We start from the raw sequence: 23,649 nt of genomic DNA on the forward strand, positions 1-23,649 counted from the left end.
CTGTCCGTTTAAAACGGCCAGGCATCTGCTAGGTCATGCCTCCGGCATGATCTAGCAGGCAGTCGCTCCAGGCAGACCTGGGGGCCTTTATTAGGCCCCCGGCTGCCATTAGAGACACAGACACTCGGCGATCGTGTCGCTGGGTGTCGGTGGGAGAGAGAGGGAGCTCCCTCCCTCTCTTCAAAACCACTCAGATGCGGTGCACGCTATTGCGCACCGCATCTGAAGGGTTAAACGGGTGAGATCGATACTAATATCGATCTCACCCGGCAGAGCAGGGACGCTCCCAGCCCTCAGCTGCCTCTAGCAGCCGAGAGCAGGGAGATTTGACACTCCCTGCTCGGTTTACTTTATCCTGATGCAGTGCCGTAAAAAGGCACATGCATCAGAATAAAGCCCGTTAGTGGCCGCCATTAAAAGGCGTATTGGCGGTCACTAACGAGTTAAAACCCCTGAAGAAATCTAACTTGTCAATAAGGAACATGAGGAATTGGTCTAGATAAAAATCGATCCTTTTGTCTGGTTCATGCCACTAACTAAATGGGTTGGTAAGAACTTCTTAAACCTTCTATTTTGCAGAATCTGAACAATCCTGAGCTCTAAATTTCAATAAAATGTCTAGTAGCCAGGTCATACCCCTATTACTATAAGGACCCTCAAGCAAGTTCACCACCATAAGCTTGGAGCATGATCAATAACCAAATACTATAGTCGGTAAGTAGTAGTGACAATTTGAACACAATGAAACATTTATGGGACAGTGCTTACAACCAATTAAATTAACTATAAAAAAAAACATCTAAACCCCAAACTTCTGTATACTGGGATTAGTTAGTAATGATGTTTATAACCTCACAAAGTCCTATGCTAAAAACTCCTATCAAATAGAGTTGTTTGCCTAGTGGCAATCTTAGTTTTAATGTATAAGGGAACCAAACAAAAATTAAAGCACAGGACCACCTACCAACACACCTTGGGAGAGGCGAACTCCACACACGCCGTCTACCTCCCAGGCAGGTGATGCGAGTAGCTCCTTCCAAGCGGTACCCAGGGAAGCAGGAGAATGTCAAAGAATCACCAACTCCAAACTGGAGACCTTTCCGGTTGCTGTGGGCTGGGACCTCAGGCTCATCACATGGTTCAAGATCATATTCTATAGTAGCAAACAATACATTACAAAGAACAATGAATAATAAATCATATTTTAAGCGCTACTATTCTGTAGACTGGAATTATTGAGATGAAGCAGGGTCAAGTTTGTTATTTTGCATCCCTTATTGCCATATCCCAATATTAAGTGGGGTTATATAAGGTGCAGTAAACCTACAGCATTATTAGAACTCAGAAAGCTGTCATTATGCACAAACATTGAAGCCTCAAAGATTTGAAGGACACATTTTCCAATGCTACATCTGTAGTTATTTTATTTTAATGAGAACAATGTATCTTGCACATACATCCCTCACGCAGGTACACCCACAACCTCGCTGAACAACATTTCTGTAAATGACTAGACTTAAGGCTGTTTAGTACAGAAAAGGAAAAACTTGTACATTTCTAGGAAGCCGCAATTGCTGTCAGCCCTATAAAATAAATTATACATTGTAACTGGCAGGGACATATGATTAGAGAAGTGGATGCAGTGTATACAGAGCAGCGGTGTTACACACACAGCCTCTGGCAGAACATTTGTATCCGTCACAAGGAAATTAAGTATGAACATCAAGGAAGGATGAGACTGGCAGAGCCGGCTAGAGGTCTTGCCTTCTCACTCACTCAAGTGCTAAAATCGGGATTACTAGGAATGTTATTGGCAACCCCTTCACTGCCAGAATATAATTGCATTGCTTTTTATAGTTCCAATCCTGCCGAACAAGGAGCTAGAGGTAGAGATTTCAACAGTACAAGATACAGGACATGATTTCATGCCCTCCCTTAGATTAAGTCCTCAGGCAAGAAACTTTGTAATGTAGAATGCTTTGACAGGCACTTTCCCTGAGTACTACACTGTCCAACCACATTAACCTGGATTCGAAACCCCAATGTCATACAGCCAATAGCTAAGCTTAGTCAATCTACTTTTCTTTAGTAATCAGTTGCTTGCCAATAACTTCTTTAAGTTTGAATTAAAATAATGTCAAGACCTTTATTTTACCTGTCAGTTATGTATTTTTTTTTATTATGCGCTGAAATATATTTGATAGAAATGTTAAGTATAAATGTATAATTCTATTCTTCATATACTTCTGCAAAAATTTTTGGGGGAACATTGGTCACATTCTAAGGTCTAGAGATGAGATAATCGATTCACCAACTTTGACCTTTATCAATCAATTTGCGCAATTTTAGTCATTTCTAGTGGTGGATTTGAGTGATTTGCAAATATTGAAGCTTCCAAATCAACATATTTATTTGGACCTTCTTTTGCAATAGCTAAATCAACAGACATATTTGTAGGTGATGCTAAAAGAATATTCCATAGCTTTTGCCCTGATGCTTTTGCCCTGATTACTTAAACAAGACATACATATTGGGATGGTAACTACATAATTCCTTTAATCCTTTATAGGGTATGTTTAGTTTTTCTCTGTAGCACTGCTACAAAGCTTGATAACATTACGTCACACAGGTCGTGGGTCCTCCTTGCTACTAGCAGCATTTAACGAAGCACTCCCATAAAAATTTGGACTCTCTGGCCTATTGGAAATGCACATTATGTATGGTAATCTTGTTACCGGTGGCTGTATTTGTGAGTTATTCACTCCTTTCTGGTCCTCAGCTGTGTCATGTGACCAGCAATAGGACTCTCCACCTACCACAGCATCTCATGTGTGGACAGGAAGTCAGTTTCTCCATTCATTCCTATAAGACTCAGATCGAGGCTGTGATAGTAATGAATGGAGAAACTGACTTCCTGTCCACAAGAGAGACGCTGTGGCAGTTGGAGAGCCCTATTGCTGGTCACGTGACACAGCTGAGGACCAGAATGGATAACTCACAAATACAGTCACCGATAAGAAGATTACCTTCACCATAATATACATAATGTGCCTCTCTAATGGGCCAGAGTATAAAAAAATTTGAGGGAGTGCTTTACTATATAATGTCTATTTATCATTAAAGGGGTTGTCTAGTTTAGAAAAACCTTTTTTCAAATATTTCTTAAGGCCATTTTGATTAATAAAGGGAGTTTCTTATTCAGGATCCTCATTTATTAGCCAGAGCAGAGAGCAGTTACAAAGAACATCTTAGTCTGGAGGACCTGACACGTCCATGCAGTACAGGCACATCCTATTGATTTCAATGTGCACCATATAATGCACTATTCTCCTGTAATGTTGATGCAGAGGACTTGTAGTCAAGTTGCCCTATAGATTACAGGTAATCTTAGGGGTCTCTGTTTTTCTGTTTTCAAGGTCTTTTGGCAAGTGACCCATGAAAATAGGGGAGAGGAATTGAGAATGTTTACCCTACTTAAATGCATTTGAAGTCAATACAATCATCAAAAATCATTTGGCAGTCATCATTCAAATCAATAATATGACGTTAAACACAACATAAGTGAAATTCGGTCAATCCACATCTCCTTTTTAGAGGTACAAGACTCAATATATAAGCTATCTCAGCTAAGACAAGACTCTGCATCTTATGATCATCCCAAAGGAGACCCTGCGCCACTGCCAAAGGCTGATGCTAATTGAATAATGCAGAATTTTTACCCTGCTACATCATGAATGATGCCAACAAATTAACAAAAACCTCTCAAGAATAGTCTGCAGCACTATGGCAATGGATATCTGTTTGCATATACCTGAAAAAGTTACATTAAATCCCTCATACGACATGGAAAAGTCTGAAAGAAAACGAAGTTGTGCTGTGAAGTTTCCATATAGCCCAGCACTTATAGGAGTTGGTAGTCTTGACCCGGTGAGACGTTTCAGTGGCTGGCTGAAACTACCATTTTCTGTGATAAGTAGAAAATCATGGCCGCTCTCCAGGTGAAAGGTGTGGAAGGTGAAAAATACCCCTGAAATGTGAGAACAGAGTTGTGAGGTTAATAGTCCATTTAAAGTTCTAAGCAATGAACAGGTTAATACGACTTAGATTCACCTCTTTGTTAAAAAAAAGGTACTAACAAATAAGAACATCTATGTCGTTTTTGCCCTGGAGTTATAAGTGAATGCCGATTTAGCAATATTGTAAAAGATAGGCTATTACGTGACAACATTAAATGACGAATGACGTTTTTATCTCTCATGAATAATTAGTTTGTTCATTGAAACGAGATGATCTTTATCAGTTACATCTCAAGAAATATCATACCATCACTCTTACATACAGTTTATATTCATAAATGGCATTGAGTTTAGAAAAACGGAAACAATTAAAATAGTTATATGGAAACACTCCATCTACTTTACGTGAGTGGTGGCGTAGAGCCACTCACAAAATATCCACCTCCCTTATGACTTGCTAAGATCTTCCCGAACTTCCAATCCTTTCAACTCTGTATTATTATATAGAAGAAAGCTTTGGACAGCACCATTGGACAGGGTACAAGGCGGTATAATATCCCCTAAGTAATGCAAGATTTTAACTAATATAAGTGAGAAGAGCCGGATTTCTCCTCTATTCCAGAAAAGCTAAACAATAATTTCCTCGAGGTGACCATTCGAGTTCGCCAGCCTGTATTTAATCAATGAGTTTAGTAAATTAAAATATAAAACTGTACAAAACACAATAGTATAGATATATTTATATTTGACTTTATTAAATTCATTGATTGAATACTGGCTGAAGAACGTGGAAATTATTGTTTGGCGTTCCTGTAATAGAGGAGAGTGTGGGATCCGGCTCACCTAACTTATGTGAGTAAATACGTTGCATTACTTTGGGGACATTATACTACCTTGTACCCTGTCCGATGGTGCTCTCCAAAGTTTTTCTTTTTTCTTTAATATCCTTATTTTTCAAAATTTCTATTATTGGGTTATATCTACAAAAGATAATAGGAAAATACAACATGCACTAGAAGTGTGCATATTCATGTCTCCTTAGCGATCTCAACTACTTACTGCCGAGTCTAGAAGGTCCTTACTACTGAGAAGACCTAAGAGACTGGTTAATAGAACAAAACTACAGGGTGGGCCATTTATATGGATACACCTAAATAAAATGGGAATGGTTGGTGATATTAACTTCCTGTTTGTGGCACATTAGTATATGAGAGGGGGGAAACTTTTCAAGCTGGGTGTTGACCATGGCAGCCATTTTGAAGTCGGCCATTTTGTATCCAACTTTAGTTTTTTCAATAGGAAGAGGGTCATGTGACACATCAAACTTATCGAGAATTTCACAAGAAAAACAATGGTTTGCTTGGTTTTAACGTTACTTTATTCTTTCATGAGTTATTTACAAGTTTCTGACCACTTATAAAATGTTTCAAAGTGCTGCCCATTGTGTTGGATTGTCAATGCAACCCTCTTCTCCCACTCTTCACACACTGATAGCAACACCGCAGAAGAAATGCCTCCCGATCTGACCCGCTTAGACTTTTATCTTTGGGGTCATCTGAAGGCAATTGTCTATGCTGTGAAGATACGAGATGTGCAGCAACTGAAACAACGGATACTGGAAGCCTGTGCTAGCATTTCTTCTGCGGTGTTGCTATCAGTGTGTGAAGAGTGGGAGAAGAGGGTTGCATTGACAATCCAACACAATGGGCAGCACTTTGAACACATTTTATAAGTGGTCAGAAACTTGTAAATAACTCATGAAAGAATAAAGTAACGTTAAAACCAAGCACACCATTGTTTTTCTTGTGAAATTCTTGATAAGTTTGATGTGTCACATGACCCTCTTCCCATTGAAAAAACTAAAGTTGGATACAAAATGGCCGACTTCAAAATGGCCACCATGGTCAACACCCAGCTTGAAAAGTTCCCCCCCTCCCATATACTAATGTGCCACAAACAGGAAGTTAATATCACCAACCATTCCCATTTTATTTAGGTGTATCCATATAAATGGCCCACCCTGTAGTAATGTCATTGAGGCATAACTAACTTTACTATCAGCTGCCAGCAGAGGGCATTATTACTCTCCTGCACAGCGGAAAACAGTTCCATCAACATCATTATAAAAAATGTTCATCATTTATAAATATGAAAGATATTGACATTTTTCTGTTCTGTAGCGGTAGCCATTTTTGCTAAACTAAAAATAGCAAGTGCATCCATATTGGTTGTCACTATGAATGATTTTTTCAGAAACTGATGGTAATTGTCACACTAACAAAATGACAGGTGATCATTAATTTCTGAAACGATAACTCAAAAGTAACAGTATCATCTGATATGGCTGCACATCATGTCAATACTTTTGCAAAAATGGTCTCTGCAACAAAATGGAAGAACTCTTCAAAAAAAACAAAAATATTTATTACATATTGCCTATTGCTCTGATTTACTAGAATATGGTCAATTTTATGTTTCAGGTTGAAATCCTCTTCAACAAGGACATGGACTATATACATAATATGTAGTAAACACCAAAGAGTCCTTTAGAAATATTAAATAAGCTAGATGTAAGTGTCTGTAGACATATTGATTTAAAGGGGTTGACCACTACCGGACAACTGATAACCTATCCACCAGATAGGTCATAAGTACATGACCTGTGGGGGTCCGAAACCCGGACCCCGCACCGTTAAGCTGCTCTGGCTGCCTCCAGGCACCAGACGTCCATGCCGGAAACAGATAGCACCGGTCATGGAATAGCGGCCGAGCTGCATTACTGCAGCTTTTCTCCTATTCAAGTGAATAGAAGCAGAGCTGCAGTTCGGTTCCAGCTTCTTCTAGCTACGTAAATTATGTGCCATAACATCCTGTGCCCACAGGCCAAGGGAGCAGCTGATCGGTGCGGAGTTCGGGTGTCGGACCTGGACTGATGATACACTGATGACCTATCCGGTGGATAGGTCAACAGTTGTCCGGTAGTGGATAATCCCTTTAAAGAGGCTGTCAAATTTCAGAAAATTAATGTTTTTTTAATAATTAAAAGTTTTACAATTCTCCAATATACTTTCTAGACTAATTCCTCATGGTTTTCCAAATTTCAGCTTGTTATTATTCAGTAGGAACATTCATTCTTAACTTTCAGTGGATAAAACTCTTTGCAGGTCCTGTAATGGACACACAGGTGCACGGCTCATTACAGTATGTCTTCTAACAATCCACCCACCTGTATCCACTGGACATAAACAATGCATGTTCCTACTGAATAGCAGCAAGCAGAGATCTTGAAAACCATGAGGAATGAATACAGAAAGTATATTGGAAAATAGCATAAATTTTAATTATAAAAAAAAAAATTATTTGCTTAAATCCTTAAGGCGTACCTAACATTTTAGGTGGCTTTTCAGAATAAGCAGTCATATGTATATACATGAGGAATAACACTATTTCTGGCCATTATATGACTTGTATTTTTTTTTTTAGCAGTTTTCCCTCCAGCAGGCTCTATCTCTAAGGCCTCATTTACACGAACGTGATATACGTCCGTGCGACTCGCGTGCTTTTCACGCGGGTCGCACGGACTTATACAAGTCTATGGGGGCATGCAGACAGTCCGTGAGTTTTACTCAGCGTGAGTGCGCTGAAAAAAACTCACGACATGTTCTAAAATTCTGCGTTTTTCGCGCATCACGCACCCATTGAAGTCAATGGGTGCGTGAAAACCATGAAGGTCGCACGGAAGCACTTCCGTGCGAACTGCGTGATTCGCGCAAGTGCTGTCAAACTGAATGTAAACAGAAAAGCACCACGTGCTTTTCTGTTTACAAACATCCGAACGGAGTGTCTTAGAGATGAGCGAACCGAACTTCACCGGGTTCGGCCGAACTCGTTTTGACCGAACCCGGAAGGAGACAGTCACTGTCCAGGGTGCTGAAAGAGTTAAACTGGTTCAGCACCCTGGACAGTGACTTCCGATCCCAATATACGTGAACGTGTAAAAAAAAAGAAAGTTCTGACTTACCGATAACTCCCGGCTTCTTCCTCCAGTCTGACCTCCCGGGATGACAATTCAGTCCAAGTGACAGCTGCAGCCAATCACAAGCCAAGCACAGGCTGCAGCGGTCACATGGACTGCCGCGTCATCCAGGGAGGTGGGGCCAGATGTCAAGAGAGGCGCGTCACCAAAGACGCGTCACCAAGGCAACGGCCGGGAAGTTCTCGGTAAGTACGAACCTCTTTTTTTTTAAACAGGTTACTCGATATGGTGATCGGAATTCACTGTCGAGGGTGCTGAAAGAGTTACTGCCGAAAATCACGCAGCCGCGCATCATACACTGATGACACACGGAGCTGTCAAGTGCCTTTTGCGCACGCAAAACGCTGCGTTTTTTTGCATGCGCAAAACGCACACGCTCGTGTAAATCAGGCCTAATTCTCAGTTTTTCCTGAGCTAGTGCGTAAAGCCTATCATGTCTCCCATACATTGCACATATAGAGAAGAGAATATCCTTCTTTATGATCTCTTTGTAGAAGACACATAAAAGCAGCAGCAACATGGAGGACATCAAGCAGCAGTACCGAGCAGTGTAGCTGTGAATCCAGCACTGGTGTGATATACGACACTTACTAAAAGCTGCAGCAGTGTCTTTGTGTGTGTGTGTGTGTGTGTCTCTCTCTCTCTCTCACACACTCTACTCCTGCCCTGCTCGCCCTCCATAGACTCCTATGGACAGCATGTAACCTGATTCCTCAGTGACCTGATAATCCGTCTTGTGATGGATTTCCCATAACGTTTTTGGCCTACATTTAACTTAACTCCGGGAAAAAGCGATGTACATGTTAAACGTAGGCTGTGACCAATGACTATCATGGTATCCTTTTAATGGATACGGCATGAAAGGCTATTGAACAGCCTCTGATGTACTGCATGCGTTTAACGTATACATTTGACGTATTCCATTCAGTGAAATATGTCATTCATAGGCTTTTAGGGGTAGTAGTCTACTATGCTTTTCCATTGTTTTGGCCTTCATTAGGCTGTTGGAACCTTATGGACACATTTAGTGTGTACATTGGGAGCTTTCCTGATGTACACGCTAAACAGACATCACAAACAGGTCCTTAGCAATGAGTTGAGAGTGAATGATCAGTGCAGGAAGGAGGGGGAGGAGGAGAAGTGCCTGATAACTGGAGAAAGAGGCACTTTAATAAGATATATTAGAAAGTTTATTATATTCAATTGTACAATTGATTTATGCAAAGTTTGTTAAATGGGTGGTGACCATTTAAAGGGGTTGTATGGGAATTTCAATCAATGGCCTATCCCTAGAATAGGCCATCAATGTATGATTGGTGTAGATCTAAACAGAAGGACCCCCATGATACATAGAGTGAAGGGACTGGAGTGTAATATCCCCTTCATTGGTTTTCCAGATACATCAATGTAGATATTAGTGTGGCCATGTATTGTACTGCAGCTTAGCCCATTCAAGTAAACAGGGCTGAGCAGGTCTGAACTGAAATTTCAGACACAGCCACACTTTTACGTACGTTGTTGTGTTGACTAAACATATACATTGATACTGACTAGAGATGAGCGAACTTATGAAAAGTTCGGTTCGGCTAGTTCGCCGAATTTCACGAAAAAGTTTGATTCGGACCGAACCTGTAATTTCCGTGCGCCGAGCATGGTACTGTCCAGGGTGCTGATAGAGTTAATGGGCTGCACTAACTCTTTCAGCAACCTTGACAGTACATGCTCGGCGCGCGGAAAATACAATTTTAATGTAATAAAAAAAAATAATGAATACGTTCATACTTACATTCCTCCTGTCCGGCCTCCAGCGATGACGTTTCATCCATGTCGCCGCTGCAGCCAATCACAGGCTGTAGTGGCGGTCACGCACGCCAGGATGACGTCAGAAGGCCGGCCTCCAGGGATGACGCTTCATCCCACGTGACCGCCTCTGCAGCCAATCACAGGCTGCAGCGGCCTCTGCAGCCAATCACAGGCTGCAGCGGCCTCTGCAGCCAATCACACGCGCCTCTCCTGAAATACTCTGTGCTGCCTTAAACTCTGTGGACAGGTCAGGATCCTGTTTCTTTTAAATGTTGCTGGGGAACCCGCTCGATCCACTATATAAGGCTGCGCTACAGTGCAGCATTTAAAAGAAAAAGGATCCTGACCTGTCCACAGAGTTTAAGGCAGCACAGAGTATTTCAGGAGATGAGCGTGCAGATTCACTGCTGCTGTGAACTCTGCTCCTACCATTACGTAGCTCTCAGTCTGTTACCTCTCCTCCACTCCTGTCCTGTCCTCAATAACACCTTCACATGATTGGCAAGTCACCACGTAATGGTAAGAGCAGAGTTCACAGCAGCACAGAGTATTTCAGGAGATGAGCGTGCGGATCTTGTGCGGGGTGGTGACTTGCCAATCATATGAAGGTGTTATTGAGGACAGGAGTGGAGGAGAGGTAACAGACTGAGCTACGTAATGGTAAAGAGCAGAGTTCACAGCAGCACTGAATCTGCATGCTCCTCTCCTGAAATACTCTGTGCTGCTGTGAACTCTGCTCTTACCATTATGTAGCTCAGTCTGTTACCTCTCCTCCACTCCTGTCCTCAATAACACCTTCACATGATTGGCAAGTCACCACCCCGCACAAGATCTGCACGCTCATCTCCTGAAATACTCTGTGCTGCCTTAAACTCTGTGGACAGGTCAGGATCCTGTTTCTTTTAAATGCTGCACTGTAGCGCAGCCTTATATAGTGGATCGAGCGGGTTCCCCAGCAGCATTTAAAAGAAACAGGATCCTGACCTGTCTACAGAGTTATAGCAGCACAGAGTATTTTAGGAGATGAGCACAGCCGGGCACGGCCGGCCACGAGCAGCCGGTCGTTTTTCCGAGCCGTGCTCCCATTATAAAGTATAGGAGCACGGCCCGTAAAATAAAAAAATAGAACATGTTCTATCTTTTTAACGGCACGGGCACCTTCCCGTGAGAAAACGGGAAGGTACCCGTGGCTAACAGAAGTCTATGGGCCCGCTATTTCGGGTCGTAATTACGACCCGTAATAACGGGTGTTTTTACGGTCGTGTGCATGAGGCACCGTAATGACGGGTGGCTACATGTGTGCACCCGTCATTACGGCAGCGTTGCTAGGCGACGTCAGTAAATAGTCACTGTCCAGGGTGCTGAAAGAGTTAACTGATCGGCAGTAACTGTTTCAGCACCCTGGACAGTGAATTCCAATCAGAATATACATCAACCTGTAAAAAAAAAAGACGTTCATACTTACCGAGAACTTTCTGCTTCCTCCAGTCCGGGCTCCTGGCCGTTGCCTTGGTGACACGTCCCTCTCGACATCCGGCCCGACATTCCTGGATGACGATACAGCCCATGTGACCGCTGCAGACAATCACAGGCTGCCGTGGCCTCTGCAGCCAATCACAGGCTGCCGCGTCAGAAAAGAAGGTCGGACTGGAGGAAGAAGAGGGACTCGTCACCAAGACAACGACCGGGTATGTATGAAATGCTTTTTATTTTTAATCAGCAGCCTCTTTTCTCTATCAGTGATTGATAGAGACAAGTGGCTGCCGATTTGTATAATATTTTTGACCGGGTTCGGTCAAAACGGGTTCGGCCGAACCCGGTGAAGTTCGGATTCGCTGCGAACCGAACTTTTCCCGATGTTCGGACCGAAACCAGGGTTCGGTTGTCCCGGTTCGCTCATCTCTAATACTGACCAATTGAAAATACCAGAATAACCTCTTTAACCCCTTAATGGATGAGTGATGGATATATCTGTCTCGAGCCGCTGTTAGTTCCCACATCATGACGGATATCTCCATCACTCGGATCTCGTGGGCAGGGACGGCCTCAGGGGTGCGCGACCTGTGCCTTGGCACAGGGTGCATCACTCCAGCAGGTGGAAGGGGGCTCTGCGCTGGCTCCCTTTCCCTGCTTTTTTCTGAAGCGCCCATGCTCGGAAACTCAGCAGTCGCCTTTCCGCCCGGGCGCTTTTTCACTCAGTGCCATTGCTACTGCTGTAGCAGCCATAGCGGCTGCTAGCGGCGACACCAGGCATGAGGGCAGTGGCGCCACTAGCAGCCGCTGCGGCTGCTACAGCAGTAGCGATGGCACTATAGCAGAGCAGGGAGGTATCTCCCTGCTCTGCTATCTACTAGCGCCACTGTAGCTCCCTGAAGGAGTGGAATCCCCGCTTCAGGAGTTTCCTCTGATGTCACTGTCCATATATGGACAGAGAAATCAAGCAGAGCACTCCAGGAGCGGAATCCCCGCCACACGGGGATTCCACTCCTTCAGGGAACTACAGTCGTGCCATCTACAGGAAGGGGGAGTGATATCTACAAGGGCACTGTGAGCTGTGTGGCACTACCTACAAGGGGGCTGTGGGCTGTGTGGCACTACCTACAAGAGGGCTGAGCGCTGTGTGACACTACCAACAAGGGGGCTGTGGGCTGTGTGGCACTACCTACCATGGGGCTGTGTGGCACTCCCTACTAGGGGTCTGTGTAGCACTCCCTACCAGGGGGCTATGTGGCACTCCCTACCAGGTGGCTGTGTGGCACTCCCTATCATTTAGCCGCGTGTACCCCTGAGGACGCTACTAGTTAGCGAAACATGTCGGGGGGGGGCTCTGTCTGTTTTAATTCCTGCCTAAGCCGTATCTACTGCCTTTTCACTTAGTCAATTTAACTTGCTAACGCTATTCATTACGGCCTCATGGTTGCTGACACAGTGCTGTAGTTGTATCAGCAGTTTACTATCATGTCCGGCTTCTGGCAGTGACAATTTTAATAACATATATGTGGTCTGTCTTGTTTTGCTATACGTAGCACAATAGAATATATCTTTTATCGCATTTTGGGGTAGTTGGGAAAAAGGGTTAGTTTGCCTGCAGGCATTATTTCTATTGACTATATATATTATACCTGCCGACTACCCAGGGTCTCTGTTCATTTTTTGCCTTAGCACTCCCTACCAGGTGGCTGTGTGCACTCCCTACCAGTGGGATGTGTGGCACTCTCTACCAGGAGGCTGTGTGGCACTCCCTACCAGGAGGCTGTGTGGCACTCCCTACCAGGGGGCTGTGCGGCACTCCCTACCAGGGGGCTCTGCGGCACTCCCTACCACAGGGCTGTGCGACACTCCCTACCAGGGGTTGTGTGGCACTCTCTACATGGGGCTGTGTGGCACTATCTACTGGGGGCTGTGTGGCGCTCTCTACAGGGGGCTGTGTGGCGCTCTCTACAAGGGGTCTGTGTGGCGCTACCTAGAAGGGGGCTGTGTGGCGCTACCTAGAAGGGGGCTGTGTGGCGCTACCTACAAGGGGGCTGTGTGGCACTACCTACAAGGGGGCTGTGTGGCGCTACCTACAAGGAGGCTGTGTGGTGCTACCTATAAGGGGCTGTGTGGCGCTACCTACAGGGGGAATCTGTGAGTGGTGGACTGATGGTCATTTTACTGTGAGTGGGGGGCTGATGGTCATTTTACTGTGGGTGGGGGTCTGATGGTCATTTTACTGGTAAAAAAGGTCAAAGAACGCTGTCAATTCAAAATCTGCTTCAAAATTCCTGAAGGAATTTTGAGGCAGATTTTTTTTTACTTACAAAAAACGTCTGTGAACATACCCTATGAGTGTAGTGCTTGTTTTTAGCCGTTTTCCATCTTTCTCGAAAAAATTTTGGTAGGAGTGCCCTGAGGAAATTTTATTTTTCCAGTGGTGTATCGAGTCCGAAAAGGTTGGAAAACTCTGTACTAGGCTACATGATCTATTGCCTACGCAAGGATCCCGTGGTGGAGCAGCTCAGTTCGTCATGGGTAGGTGAGTACAATTTTTGTTTTTGTTTGGGGCACTGTCTACAAGGGGGAGGTGGGGGACTGTATGGCACTGTCTACAAGGAGGAGGTGGGGGGCTGTATGGCACGATCTACAAGGAGGAGGTGGCGGATTATGGCACTATCTACAGGGAAGCTGTATAACAAAATCTACAGGGGGGCACTATACTGTGTGGGGGCCACTAAGCGGACATTATACTGTGTAGGGGTACTACAGGGGGCATAATACTGTGGGCACAATAAGAGGACAAAATACTGTGTCCTTGAAGGGCTTGTAATATATTATATTATTAAATATTATTATTATACAGTATGGGGGGCACTAATGGGGCATTATAATTTTTTTATGGGGCAGATCATTTCGCACGGGGTGCCATCTATCCTAAGGCCGGCCCTGCTCATTAGTACTGCCCACGAAGATAACTCTAATCCCCAGCAGTTGAACCCCTTAGATGCCACTGTCAATAGCGACTGCAGCATATAAGATGTTTGACAAAGAGAAGGGCTCCCTCTGTTAGCCCATCGTCGCCCTGTGACGCAATAGTGGGGCACCGATCGGTTACTATGGCAGCCAAGGCCTAACAGAGGCATGGCTTAATAGGTTGCCTGTCGGTGATACACTGACAGACAATAATGCTTTGGAATACTAAGTATTTCAAAGCATTATACAGTACAAGCGATGAAAGTATCGCTGCTTCAAGTCCCCTAGTGGGACAAATAATACATTTAAAATTAAGTTTCATAAAGTTTAATACAATTTAAAAAATATCCCCCTAAAAAAAAATTAAACCTATTTTTCATTCAAAATTGTTAGTTTTCTTTTAAATGACTCACCTTAAAAAAAAAAGAAATACATATTAAATACCACTTCAAATAGTAACGACCCATAGAATAAAGATAAATTGTGTAAAAACACCCACCGCCACAAAAAAAACGGCTGGCGGATTTGCTGGTTTTTTTGCACATCAAAAATGTTTCTTTATAAAAATTTGTCAATAAATTATATGTTCCACCGAATGATGATATTTTTTGTCACATGGTAAATGGCAAAAAGAACCCCCGCACAAAAAACAATATTAGAACTACTTTTTTTTTTCATTTCCTTCCAAAAGATATCTAATAAAACCTAATCAATAAATTATATGTATCCTAAAATGGTGCTGCTCAAACTCACCCAGCAAAAAACAAGCCTTTTGTACAGCTGCATCGACAGGAAAAAAACAAATGGCTCTTGGAATGTGAGGATGAAAATTTTCTTTGGTCATTAATGCCCAAACAGGCCTGGTCGTTAAGGGGTTAATACATTAAGGGTATGTTCACACGCTTGCTGTGATTTACGGCTGAAATGACAGCCTGTTTTCAGAAGAAAACAGCTGCCTCGTTTCAGCCGTAAATGCAGCTCCTCGTAATATACGAGGCGTCTGTGACGCTCGTATATCTTGAGCTGCTCTTCATTGAGTTCAATGAAGAACAGCTCAAATTACGTTGCAAAGAAGTGCCCTGCACTTCTTTGCCGAGGCAGTCAATTTACGCGTCGTCGTTTGATAGCTGTCAAACGACGACGCGTAAATTACAGGTCGTCTGCACAATACGTCGGCAAACCCATTCAAATGAATGGGCAGATGTTTGCCGACGTATTGCAGCCCTATTTTCAGACGTAAAACGAGGCATAATACGCCTCGTTTACGTCTGAAAATAGGTCGTGTGAACCCAGCCTAAGGATTCACACAATATAATATATATATGAGTTATAACATTAAACAACTGACGGGTAAAGTGAATAACATTGATTATCTTGTTACGATTGCAACTGTGAAGGAGTGACATATATTAGGCAGAAAGTGAACAGTCAGCTTTTGAAGTTGATGTGTAAGGATCTGAGCGACTTTGTTGAGGGCCAAATTAGAATGGCTAGATGACTGGGTCGGAGCATCACCTAAAGGTCCAAGGAATAACAATGGGTGAAATGGTGACTGGGTCACGGCCACCCAAAGCTAACTGATGCATGTGGGGAGTGAAGACTAGCCTCTCCGGTATAATCCCACAGAAGAGCTACTGTAGCGCAAACTACTGAAAAAGGTAACGCTGGCTATGATAGAAAGGTTTCAGAACACAGTGCATCATTTTGGGCTGCGTAGCCGCAGATTGTTTAGAGTGCCCATGCTGATCCCTGTCCACTGAAGATAGGCACGTGTGCATCAGAACTGGATCATAGAGTAATAAAACAAGCTGGCCTGATCTGACGAATTATGTCTTCATTTTCATCATGTGGACGGCCGGGTGCGTGTGCATCACTTATCTGGGGAAGAGATGGCACAAGGATGTACTATTGGAAAAAGACAAGCCGATGCAGATGGTGTAATGTTCTGAACAATGTCCTGCTGGGAATCCTTGGGTCCTAGAATTCAAGTGGATGTTACTTTGAAACGTATCAGATACCTAAACATTGTTGCAGACCAAGTACTGTACACCCCTTTATGACAACAGTATTCCTTTATGGCAGGGGTCGTTGGTAAAAATTATATAGAGACATTTAAGATTTGAAGGGGAAATTTTTTTTTCCTAAAAAGGGCCACCCAGCCTTGGTTTGCCTTCCCTAAAAAATCCTACTAAACTTCGAACCAGTTTCAGTTTGATCTCAATCGTCACTGCTGCTCTTTCTGTTTGTTTACATCCCTTGTTTCTGTTCCTCGCTGTTTCCTGTCTTGTAACCCACCATACCCATGATCCCTTGCTGCATCTGAGAAGGCTTACATCCCCCCATCCTCCACAGCATGTCAGCTATTTGCATACTGCCATTGTTCATAGGGTCATTCCCTGCCCTAATTACAGGCACCCAGCTCCCTCCCTGCACTGTCCTAAACAGCCACTAATAATCATCATTATCCTTTGTGCCTCCATTTATCCTTGATCTAATTACAGGCACCCATCTCCCTCCCCCACCCCTTTCGCAGCCTGATAAATGTAAGTCTGCCAACTCCACCTATGTGAGACATCTTGTTACACACAATCCAGTCAGCACGACTTCCTCACCTGCTGCTGGATCTGTTCCAAGAGATCCTGTATTAGGCGGAGTTCACACAGGGCGTATACACTGCGTAAAAGTACGCAGCGTATCTGCCCTGTGCGCCACAAAGGGGAGATATGGATGAAAAACCGCACCAAACTGTGGTGCAGTTTTTCGCCCGGAATTTCTGCTGCGAAAAACTGCATCATTTGCTAGCATGTCGGCCTCCTGGGATGACGTCTCATGGGTCACATTGGATGAAGCGTCATCCCTGGAGCCGGCCTGCAGGAAGAAACAGACTCCTAGGTAAGTATAATATATATTTTGTTTCCTGAGTTGCGTTTTTTGCGGCGGGATCGCTGCGAACCCGCCGCAAAAAACACAACGACTGCTATTTGTTGCAGGATTTATCTCCCTATTGAATTGAATGGGGAAAACCCGTAACAAATAAGCAGCGTTTACGCAAATACAATTGATATGCTGCGGAATCAAACTCTGCACCGCAGGTTAATTACTAAGCGATTTTTCCGCTCAGTATTTGCGCAGCATGTGGATGGGATTTTTTTGATCTCATCCACTTTGCTGCTAGTGTATTTGCTGCAGATTTACCGCAGTATTCATGCAACGTGTGAACTGACCCTTGCAGTGAAGCAAACACCAAACAATGGTAAAAAGTAATTTTTTTTACAGATAGATAATACAGGTAGATAATTTCACAGTGCCCTCAGTAGATAATGCCATAGTGCCCTCTGTAGATACTGCTACAGAGCCCTCTGTAGACAATATCATACCCCCCTAGATAATGCCACAGTGCCCTCTGTAGATACTGCCACACTGCCCTCTGTAGATACTACTGCACACCCACCCATAGATAATGCCATAGTGCCCTTTGTAGATATTGCCACAGTGCCCTCTGTAGATAATGCCATCCACCCCCTAGATAATGCCACAGTGCCCTCTGTAGATTTCAGAAGCTATCCCCAGTGTCCCAGAGCAGAGCCTATACCAGCGCTCTGCCCGGGACTCCGGCTCTGAGGAAGCCCCTGACACCACTGTCCATATATGGACAGTGATGTCAGGGGATTCCACAGAGTCCTGGAGCAGAGCCTATACTAGCCCTCTGCCTGGGACTCCGGCTCTGGGGAAGCCCCTGATATCACTGTCCATTTATGGACAGTGATGTCAGGGCATTCCACAGAGTCCCGAAGCACAGCCTATACTAGCACTCTGCTCTGGGACTCTGGCTCTGGGGAAGCCCCTGACATCCCTGTCCATATATGACAGGGATGTCAGGGGTTCCCCCAGATTCGCAGTCCCAGAGCAGAACACTATTATAGGCTCTGCTCACGGACTCTGGGGAGGCCCCTGAAATCACTGTCCAAACTGTATGTGGACAGTGATGTCAGGGTCTACCCCACGTATTTGAGACCCCTGGGCTAATAGATAAAAAAGGGACAGTAGCGATAGTAGGCGGGTTTCGGACGCAGCAAGAGGAGGCTGGTGCGGTGAACATAGAGAAGAACGAGAAGGGGGCCTGGTGGTCGAGATAAGCGGAGGAGGGGCATTTTAGTGGAGAGACAAGGCGGCCAGTCAGTGCCAGAATTACAAGTGTGAGGGAGGAGAAGGTGTGGACGACCAGATAATAGGAGGCGGGGGCGTGTACTAGCAGAGACGATGCTCCGTGTCTTTGATTAGCCAGCACTTCTGGCTATTCAGGGGCACGGCGCGTCATCAACTACATTTACAGGCAGTGGGACCAGAGGCGGAGCTCTGAAGAGCTCAGGAAAAATCCGCCTGGCCCCCTGCCTGTTGACGTAGTTGATGACGCCATGTGTCTCTGATTAGACGGAAGTGCTAGCTGAGCAAAGACGCAGAACATCACAGGAAATTAAAAATGTACTCTGGGTACGGTCACGTGACCGCTAATCAGAACTATGTATGGCTGCCACAGGTAAATAGACATTATATTACAAAGTTAATTATATATGTCCCATTAAGTTAAAATATAAATACAATTTATTCTTGGACAACCCCTTTAAGAGTTTAATGTGTTGACATGACCTCGAAATTTCCAGATCTCAATCCAATCGCGCATCTGTGAAATTTACTGAAAAAACAGGGTCGGTCTATGGAGGCCAATCCTTGTAACTTACAGGACTTGAAGAACCTGCTGCTGCTGTCTTGGTGCCTGATATCAACTACGCAGTATTAAGCAGATAGTATTAATGTTATGGCTGAACGGTTTATATCATTCAGTTTAACTTAAATGACACACCACATTTTTGCTATCATTTTCCTTCTTTCAAGCTCATCTATTCTACTCATCTTTATTTTAAAGACTTCTATTCACATGCTAACATAGTTTTCATCCATTTTTTCCTAGTATTGGGCGTGCAATAGATAACTAATCATATTGGTATCCAGCTTGGTTTCTTAGAGTATAAAAGTTATGTGTCCCTCCATGAACACTAAGGCTACATGCACACGTTGCGTAATTTGGTGCAGAAAATCCACTTTAAAACCGCAGATAAACGCAGGTAATTCCGCAGGTAAAATCCTCACTAAATGGTGTGGATTTTTTTATGCGTTTTCAGATGTAGTTTTTACATTTTGATGAGGAAATAGGTGCAGTTTTATGCTGCGAATTTTGGTGCTTTTTTAAAAAAAACAAAAACTTGACAGATACAATTCTGAGGCAGAACGCAAAACAAATCGACATGCTGAGCATTTTAAAATACGCACCGCATTGCTTGAAATCTCATTAACTTTGCTGGTACTGTATTATGCTGTGAATTTGTCGCAGGAAAATATACGCGGAAAATCAGCACGTAATACGCATCGTGTGCATTTGGCCTAAGGGGGAGAATTATTCACACTGGAGTTTCATACACCAGTCCGAGTAGAAAGAAAAAATGGATTAATCTCTGACACATTTATAAAAGAGCAGAAAGCCTCTTCATAAACGTTCACATCTATCAGCCGGGCTATGCGCCATCCATTCCCCAAAAAAAGAAACCACACATACTCAACTCACTGCTCCTCTTTTCCCATCTGGCTCCCTGATTGGCGCTGCTCATACAAGGTCCTGACGTTGGGCAGCATCAGGGCTTTATATGCGACACAGCACTTCAACATCATCAGTGATGCATCACATACAATGCCCTGATGCTGCCCGGCTACAGTACGTTATATGAGCAGGGAGGGAGTGACGAGGGAGGGAGAGGGGAGAAGAGGAGCGTTGAAGTGAGTATAATTTTTATATTTTTATTTTAACTGTCCAATGAGGGGTAGTCAAATAGGGGAAGTCGTAGCCTTCTACCTTGCTATACCCCATAGAGTGAAACCTATGCCAGCTACGAGCCAGCGTAAACTTATGCCAGTTTTCTCCAGCCTTGGTGGCCATCCCCCTTTCCATGAGGCCATGCCCCCTTCCCCACAAAAGTGCAGAGGATGGTGTAAATAGGCCAAAAACTTTTTGGCCCTTTTGCGTCTTTTCCACGCCATAAAACTGCTGTAGAACTGTTGATAAATTATCCCCTAAATGTTTATTAAATTGTGTAGGGAAATGGAAAAGGCAATATGTGCCATATTTTTCAAAACAAGAATGTGAAATATAAGCTCTTACCTTTACCATGTGATGTTTCTATAGTCCAAGTGCAATTAAGGTTATTGGGGTAAAAATCAGGAAAACCTGGAGATAAGATTGTTCCACTGGATCCCTGGATATAACCCCCACAAAGAGCTGCAGAAAGAATAACATCAGAATTTAATGACATAGGCTGAAGGCTTAGGCCCTGTTCACACGGTGGAATTTTTGCGGTGGTACCTGCTGCAGATTCCGTTGCAAAATTCAGTCTCCTATCCATTTCAATGGGAGTTGGATGCTTCTTTTTCCCGCTAGCTGATATATATTTAGCTAGCGGGAAAAAGAAGTGTCCTGCTCGATCTTCGAGTGGATTCCGCACCGAACCTCCCAATGAAGTCAATGGGTGGAGGAGTCTTCTTGCTGACGCAGGAATAATTCCCCGCTGGATATTGCGGCGAGACCAGTCACTCAAAATCCGCCGTGAGAACAGGGACTTAGAGAATTTGTACTGCAGGTGGATAAAATGCATCCAGACAAAGATGAAACATATGTAACAAATATTTGAAAAATACTTTAACTATTTTGTTTGAGAACTGTGTTCAAAATCAGTAGGTTTACCTACATTGACAAACTCAACTGTGTTACATCTGTATTCATGTACAATCGTATGACTTCATGTATGCTTTTATGTAAAATCATACCCTCACAGCTGGGCAGCGGTCTGCTCCACTGAAAGTTGGGCTCACATTCCAGTGCCTGGTCATCACTGAGGGTATAACCTGAATCACAGCTGAAAGTCACGAGTGCCCCAACATAAAAATCATTGCCATGACGTTGACCATTGACTGGGATTCCTGGATCAAGGCAGTGATCTGACTGCAATTTTACAGCTGAAATGAGAAAGATGAATAAACAACAGGAGATAAGAAAAAAGGCTGAGGTTTACATCATTAACATCATCATCTTCATCGTTATCATCATCATCATCACCACCAAATAAACATGGTGGTATGTATTCATGCATCAATAGTCAGTTGACATACAGTTCTATAGTATCATAAAATGACAATTCTAATTGTATATCTTACGGTACAAAACTTCCACAAATGAAGAAAATAATAGTTTTGGCTGAAGATGGGTCATTCTTCCCTACTCAAAACCAGATATATTACTTGGCTTAGCTCTTGTAATATAAAGACCCCCCTTGTTTTGCTTCTTGGGGTTCATGGTATTATTAAAATCTGCATTGAGTGTTATCATGAACCACTCAAAATGCTGTCTAGAGGAATACTCTCTGCTAGATATTAGAAGATCCAAGTCTATACAGATTATCAGGTCATTGACAATATACAGGAGACTCTGCTACTGTGAGTCGTCTGCAGAAGCGAATAAGAAAATGATTATCATAGCAAACTGCGATCTTAGTTTGTGACTTTCAGGCATGGAGCTATAATATGGCATCTATAAAGGTAAATGTGTCCCTTGTTATACCTCCATATGACTCCACTCTCATGCAAAGACATACAGAGGGTTTTTTTGTCAAATTCCATACAAATCAGATAGAAAAAAATTGTGCTATGCCCTATCGGATGCCGTATGGCAACCATGAAGGCTGTTTCTTTGGGTCCATGGAAACTATAGCAAAATAGTTCCATCAGTCTCCTATTCATCATTGAAAGGTGTATAATTTACAGTACATTATTTTGTTCTGCAGGAACAGCTATACATCTTCTTTTAAGAAAATGTCACTATTCTTTAAATTTAAACCACTTCAGAACAAGGTCGGACTGACCGATGAGGGCACCAGAGAACCCTACGGTGGGTCCCGGTTCTCACATGATAATGTAACTATGCCTCAGAAAATCCCAAGATGTTCAACAGAAAATATCCTATCTAGAGTTGACTTTGGAGTAAATCACCTGTTATTGGTGTTTTGTTTTGTTTTGTTTTTAGGTTAATTCACAAGTAAAATATTTATTTTATGACCTTAGTGGGCATATTTTATATAGCATTAGAGTCGGCCCCCATTTCCATGTGGTTCATTTAATGTAAATTAGCTGGCAACAAGTGTACATCCATATTATAACCCCACAGAAAAATTGTATTTATACTGCCAGGAGCACTGCTTTAAAAGACAAATTTACACAGTACAATTTGATAAAAGATTTCACATCTGTGTAAACAATAAAACAGGATATCTGTAAGATATTTCTCCTTCGTAGGGGTTCAATGTAGCTTGAGCTGTGTGGTAACCATGGAGAGTTCTTCTTCATCCTGTCATATGTATGGAGAAAAATCTGCCACTGCCCAACATTTCACATACAATGTAGGTGCACTTCTCTTGAAGGAGGGTGAATAGGTATACATGAATATTTCCCTCTATATTTTTATTGCTCAGCTTCAGTATCCACAAAGTAATGTAGAAATAAAATGTTAGCGTAAAATCTTGGATGACAAAGTCCCATTTTCATACCAGATGTCTTGAAGCAAAGAAATACATTAATTAGATATTAGTATGGCTGCTGTCAATGTGGATGTACTTATAACAGGAATGCTTTTTAACTATTTTCTGGGGCAGGTCTTCAGAAGGTTATACCAAGGCAGTCGTTTCAGGCATCACAGCAAAAATAAATTTAAAATTGCAATTTTCTTTCTGAAGAAATCTATTAGAGTTACTTCCGTCTTGTTAAAAAATCTAATAATAAATACAAGATTTTTTTTTAATCTTTTGTAGTGTATACTACATGACTAAAAAATATCTGGGACAGCGAACAACAGATCTAAAAGATGGATCAACAGGGTTTCATATATTCATTTTAAATATATATATATATATTCATATATACATACACAGTATATATATATATATATATATATATATATATATATATGTATATACATGCACACAAACAATATATATATAAATGTTAGTATACTTGTTATTTAAAATTAATTAGATTAAAGCTGGTTCCTTCCTACCCTGAGCTCATTTTTCAGGCTTAGACCCAGAACAGAGGTGTATTTTTAGGTTACGGACCCACTTAAAAGAGGTTGCCGTGTCGTGGTAGGTGGGCTCACAGAATTTGATCAAAATGTGCGCTAAGAACCTCATATTTGTAAGTAAATGTAACAGTAATGCAAATTTTCTATATATAGTGCAATAGGTAGTCTTA

General features: G+C 42.9%; 1 protein-coding gene across 3 annotated transcripts in view; it reads right to left on the minus strand.

Moving 5' to 3' along the window:
- CSMD2 (CUB and Sushi multiple domains 2) overlaps nucleotides 1-23,649 on the minus strand; it is an 897,842-nt gene that overhangs the window by 196,966 nt on the left and 677,227 nt on the right. For all 3 annotated transcript variants that reach the window (XM_075853183.1, XM_075853184.1, XM_075853185.1), the window contains 4 exons: nucleotides 21,178-21,366; nucleotides 20,516-20,632; nucleotides 3,812-4,027; nucleotides 965-1,153 (listed from right to left, as the gene is read on the minus strand). In XM_075853183.1, the coding sequence (XP_075709298.1) occupies nucleotides 965-1,153; nucleotides 3,812-4,027; nucleotides 20,516-20,632; nucleotides 21,178-21,366 (711 nt within the window). The remainder of the gene's footprint in view (nucleotides 1-964; nucleotides 1,154-3,811; nucleotides 4,028-20,515; nucleotides 20,633-21,177; nucleotides 21,367-23,649) is intronic.

This window comes from Rhinoderma darwinii, chromosome 2 (genome assembly GCF_050947455.1).
Source record: "Rhinoderma darwinii isolate aRhiDar2 chromosome 2, aRhiDar2.hap1, whole genome shotgun sequence".
Classification (NCBI taxonomy): Eukaryota; Metazoa; Chordata; class Amphibia; order Anura; family Rhinodermatidae; genus Rhinoderma; species Rhinoderma darwinii.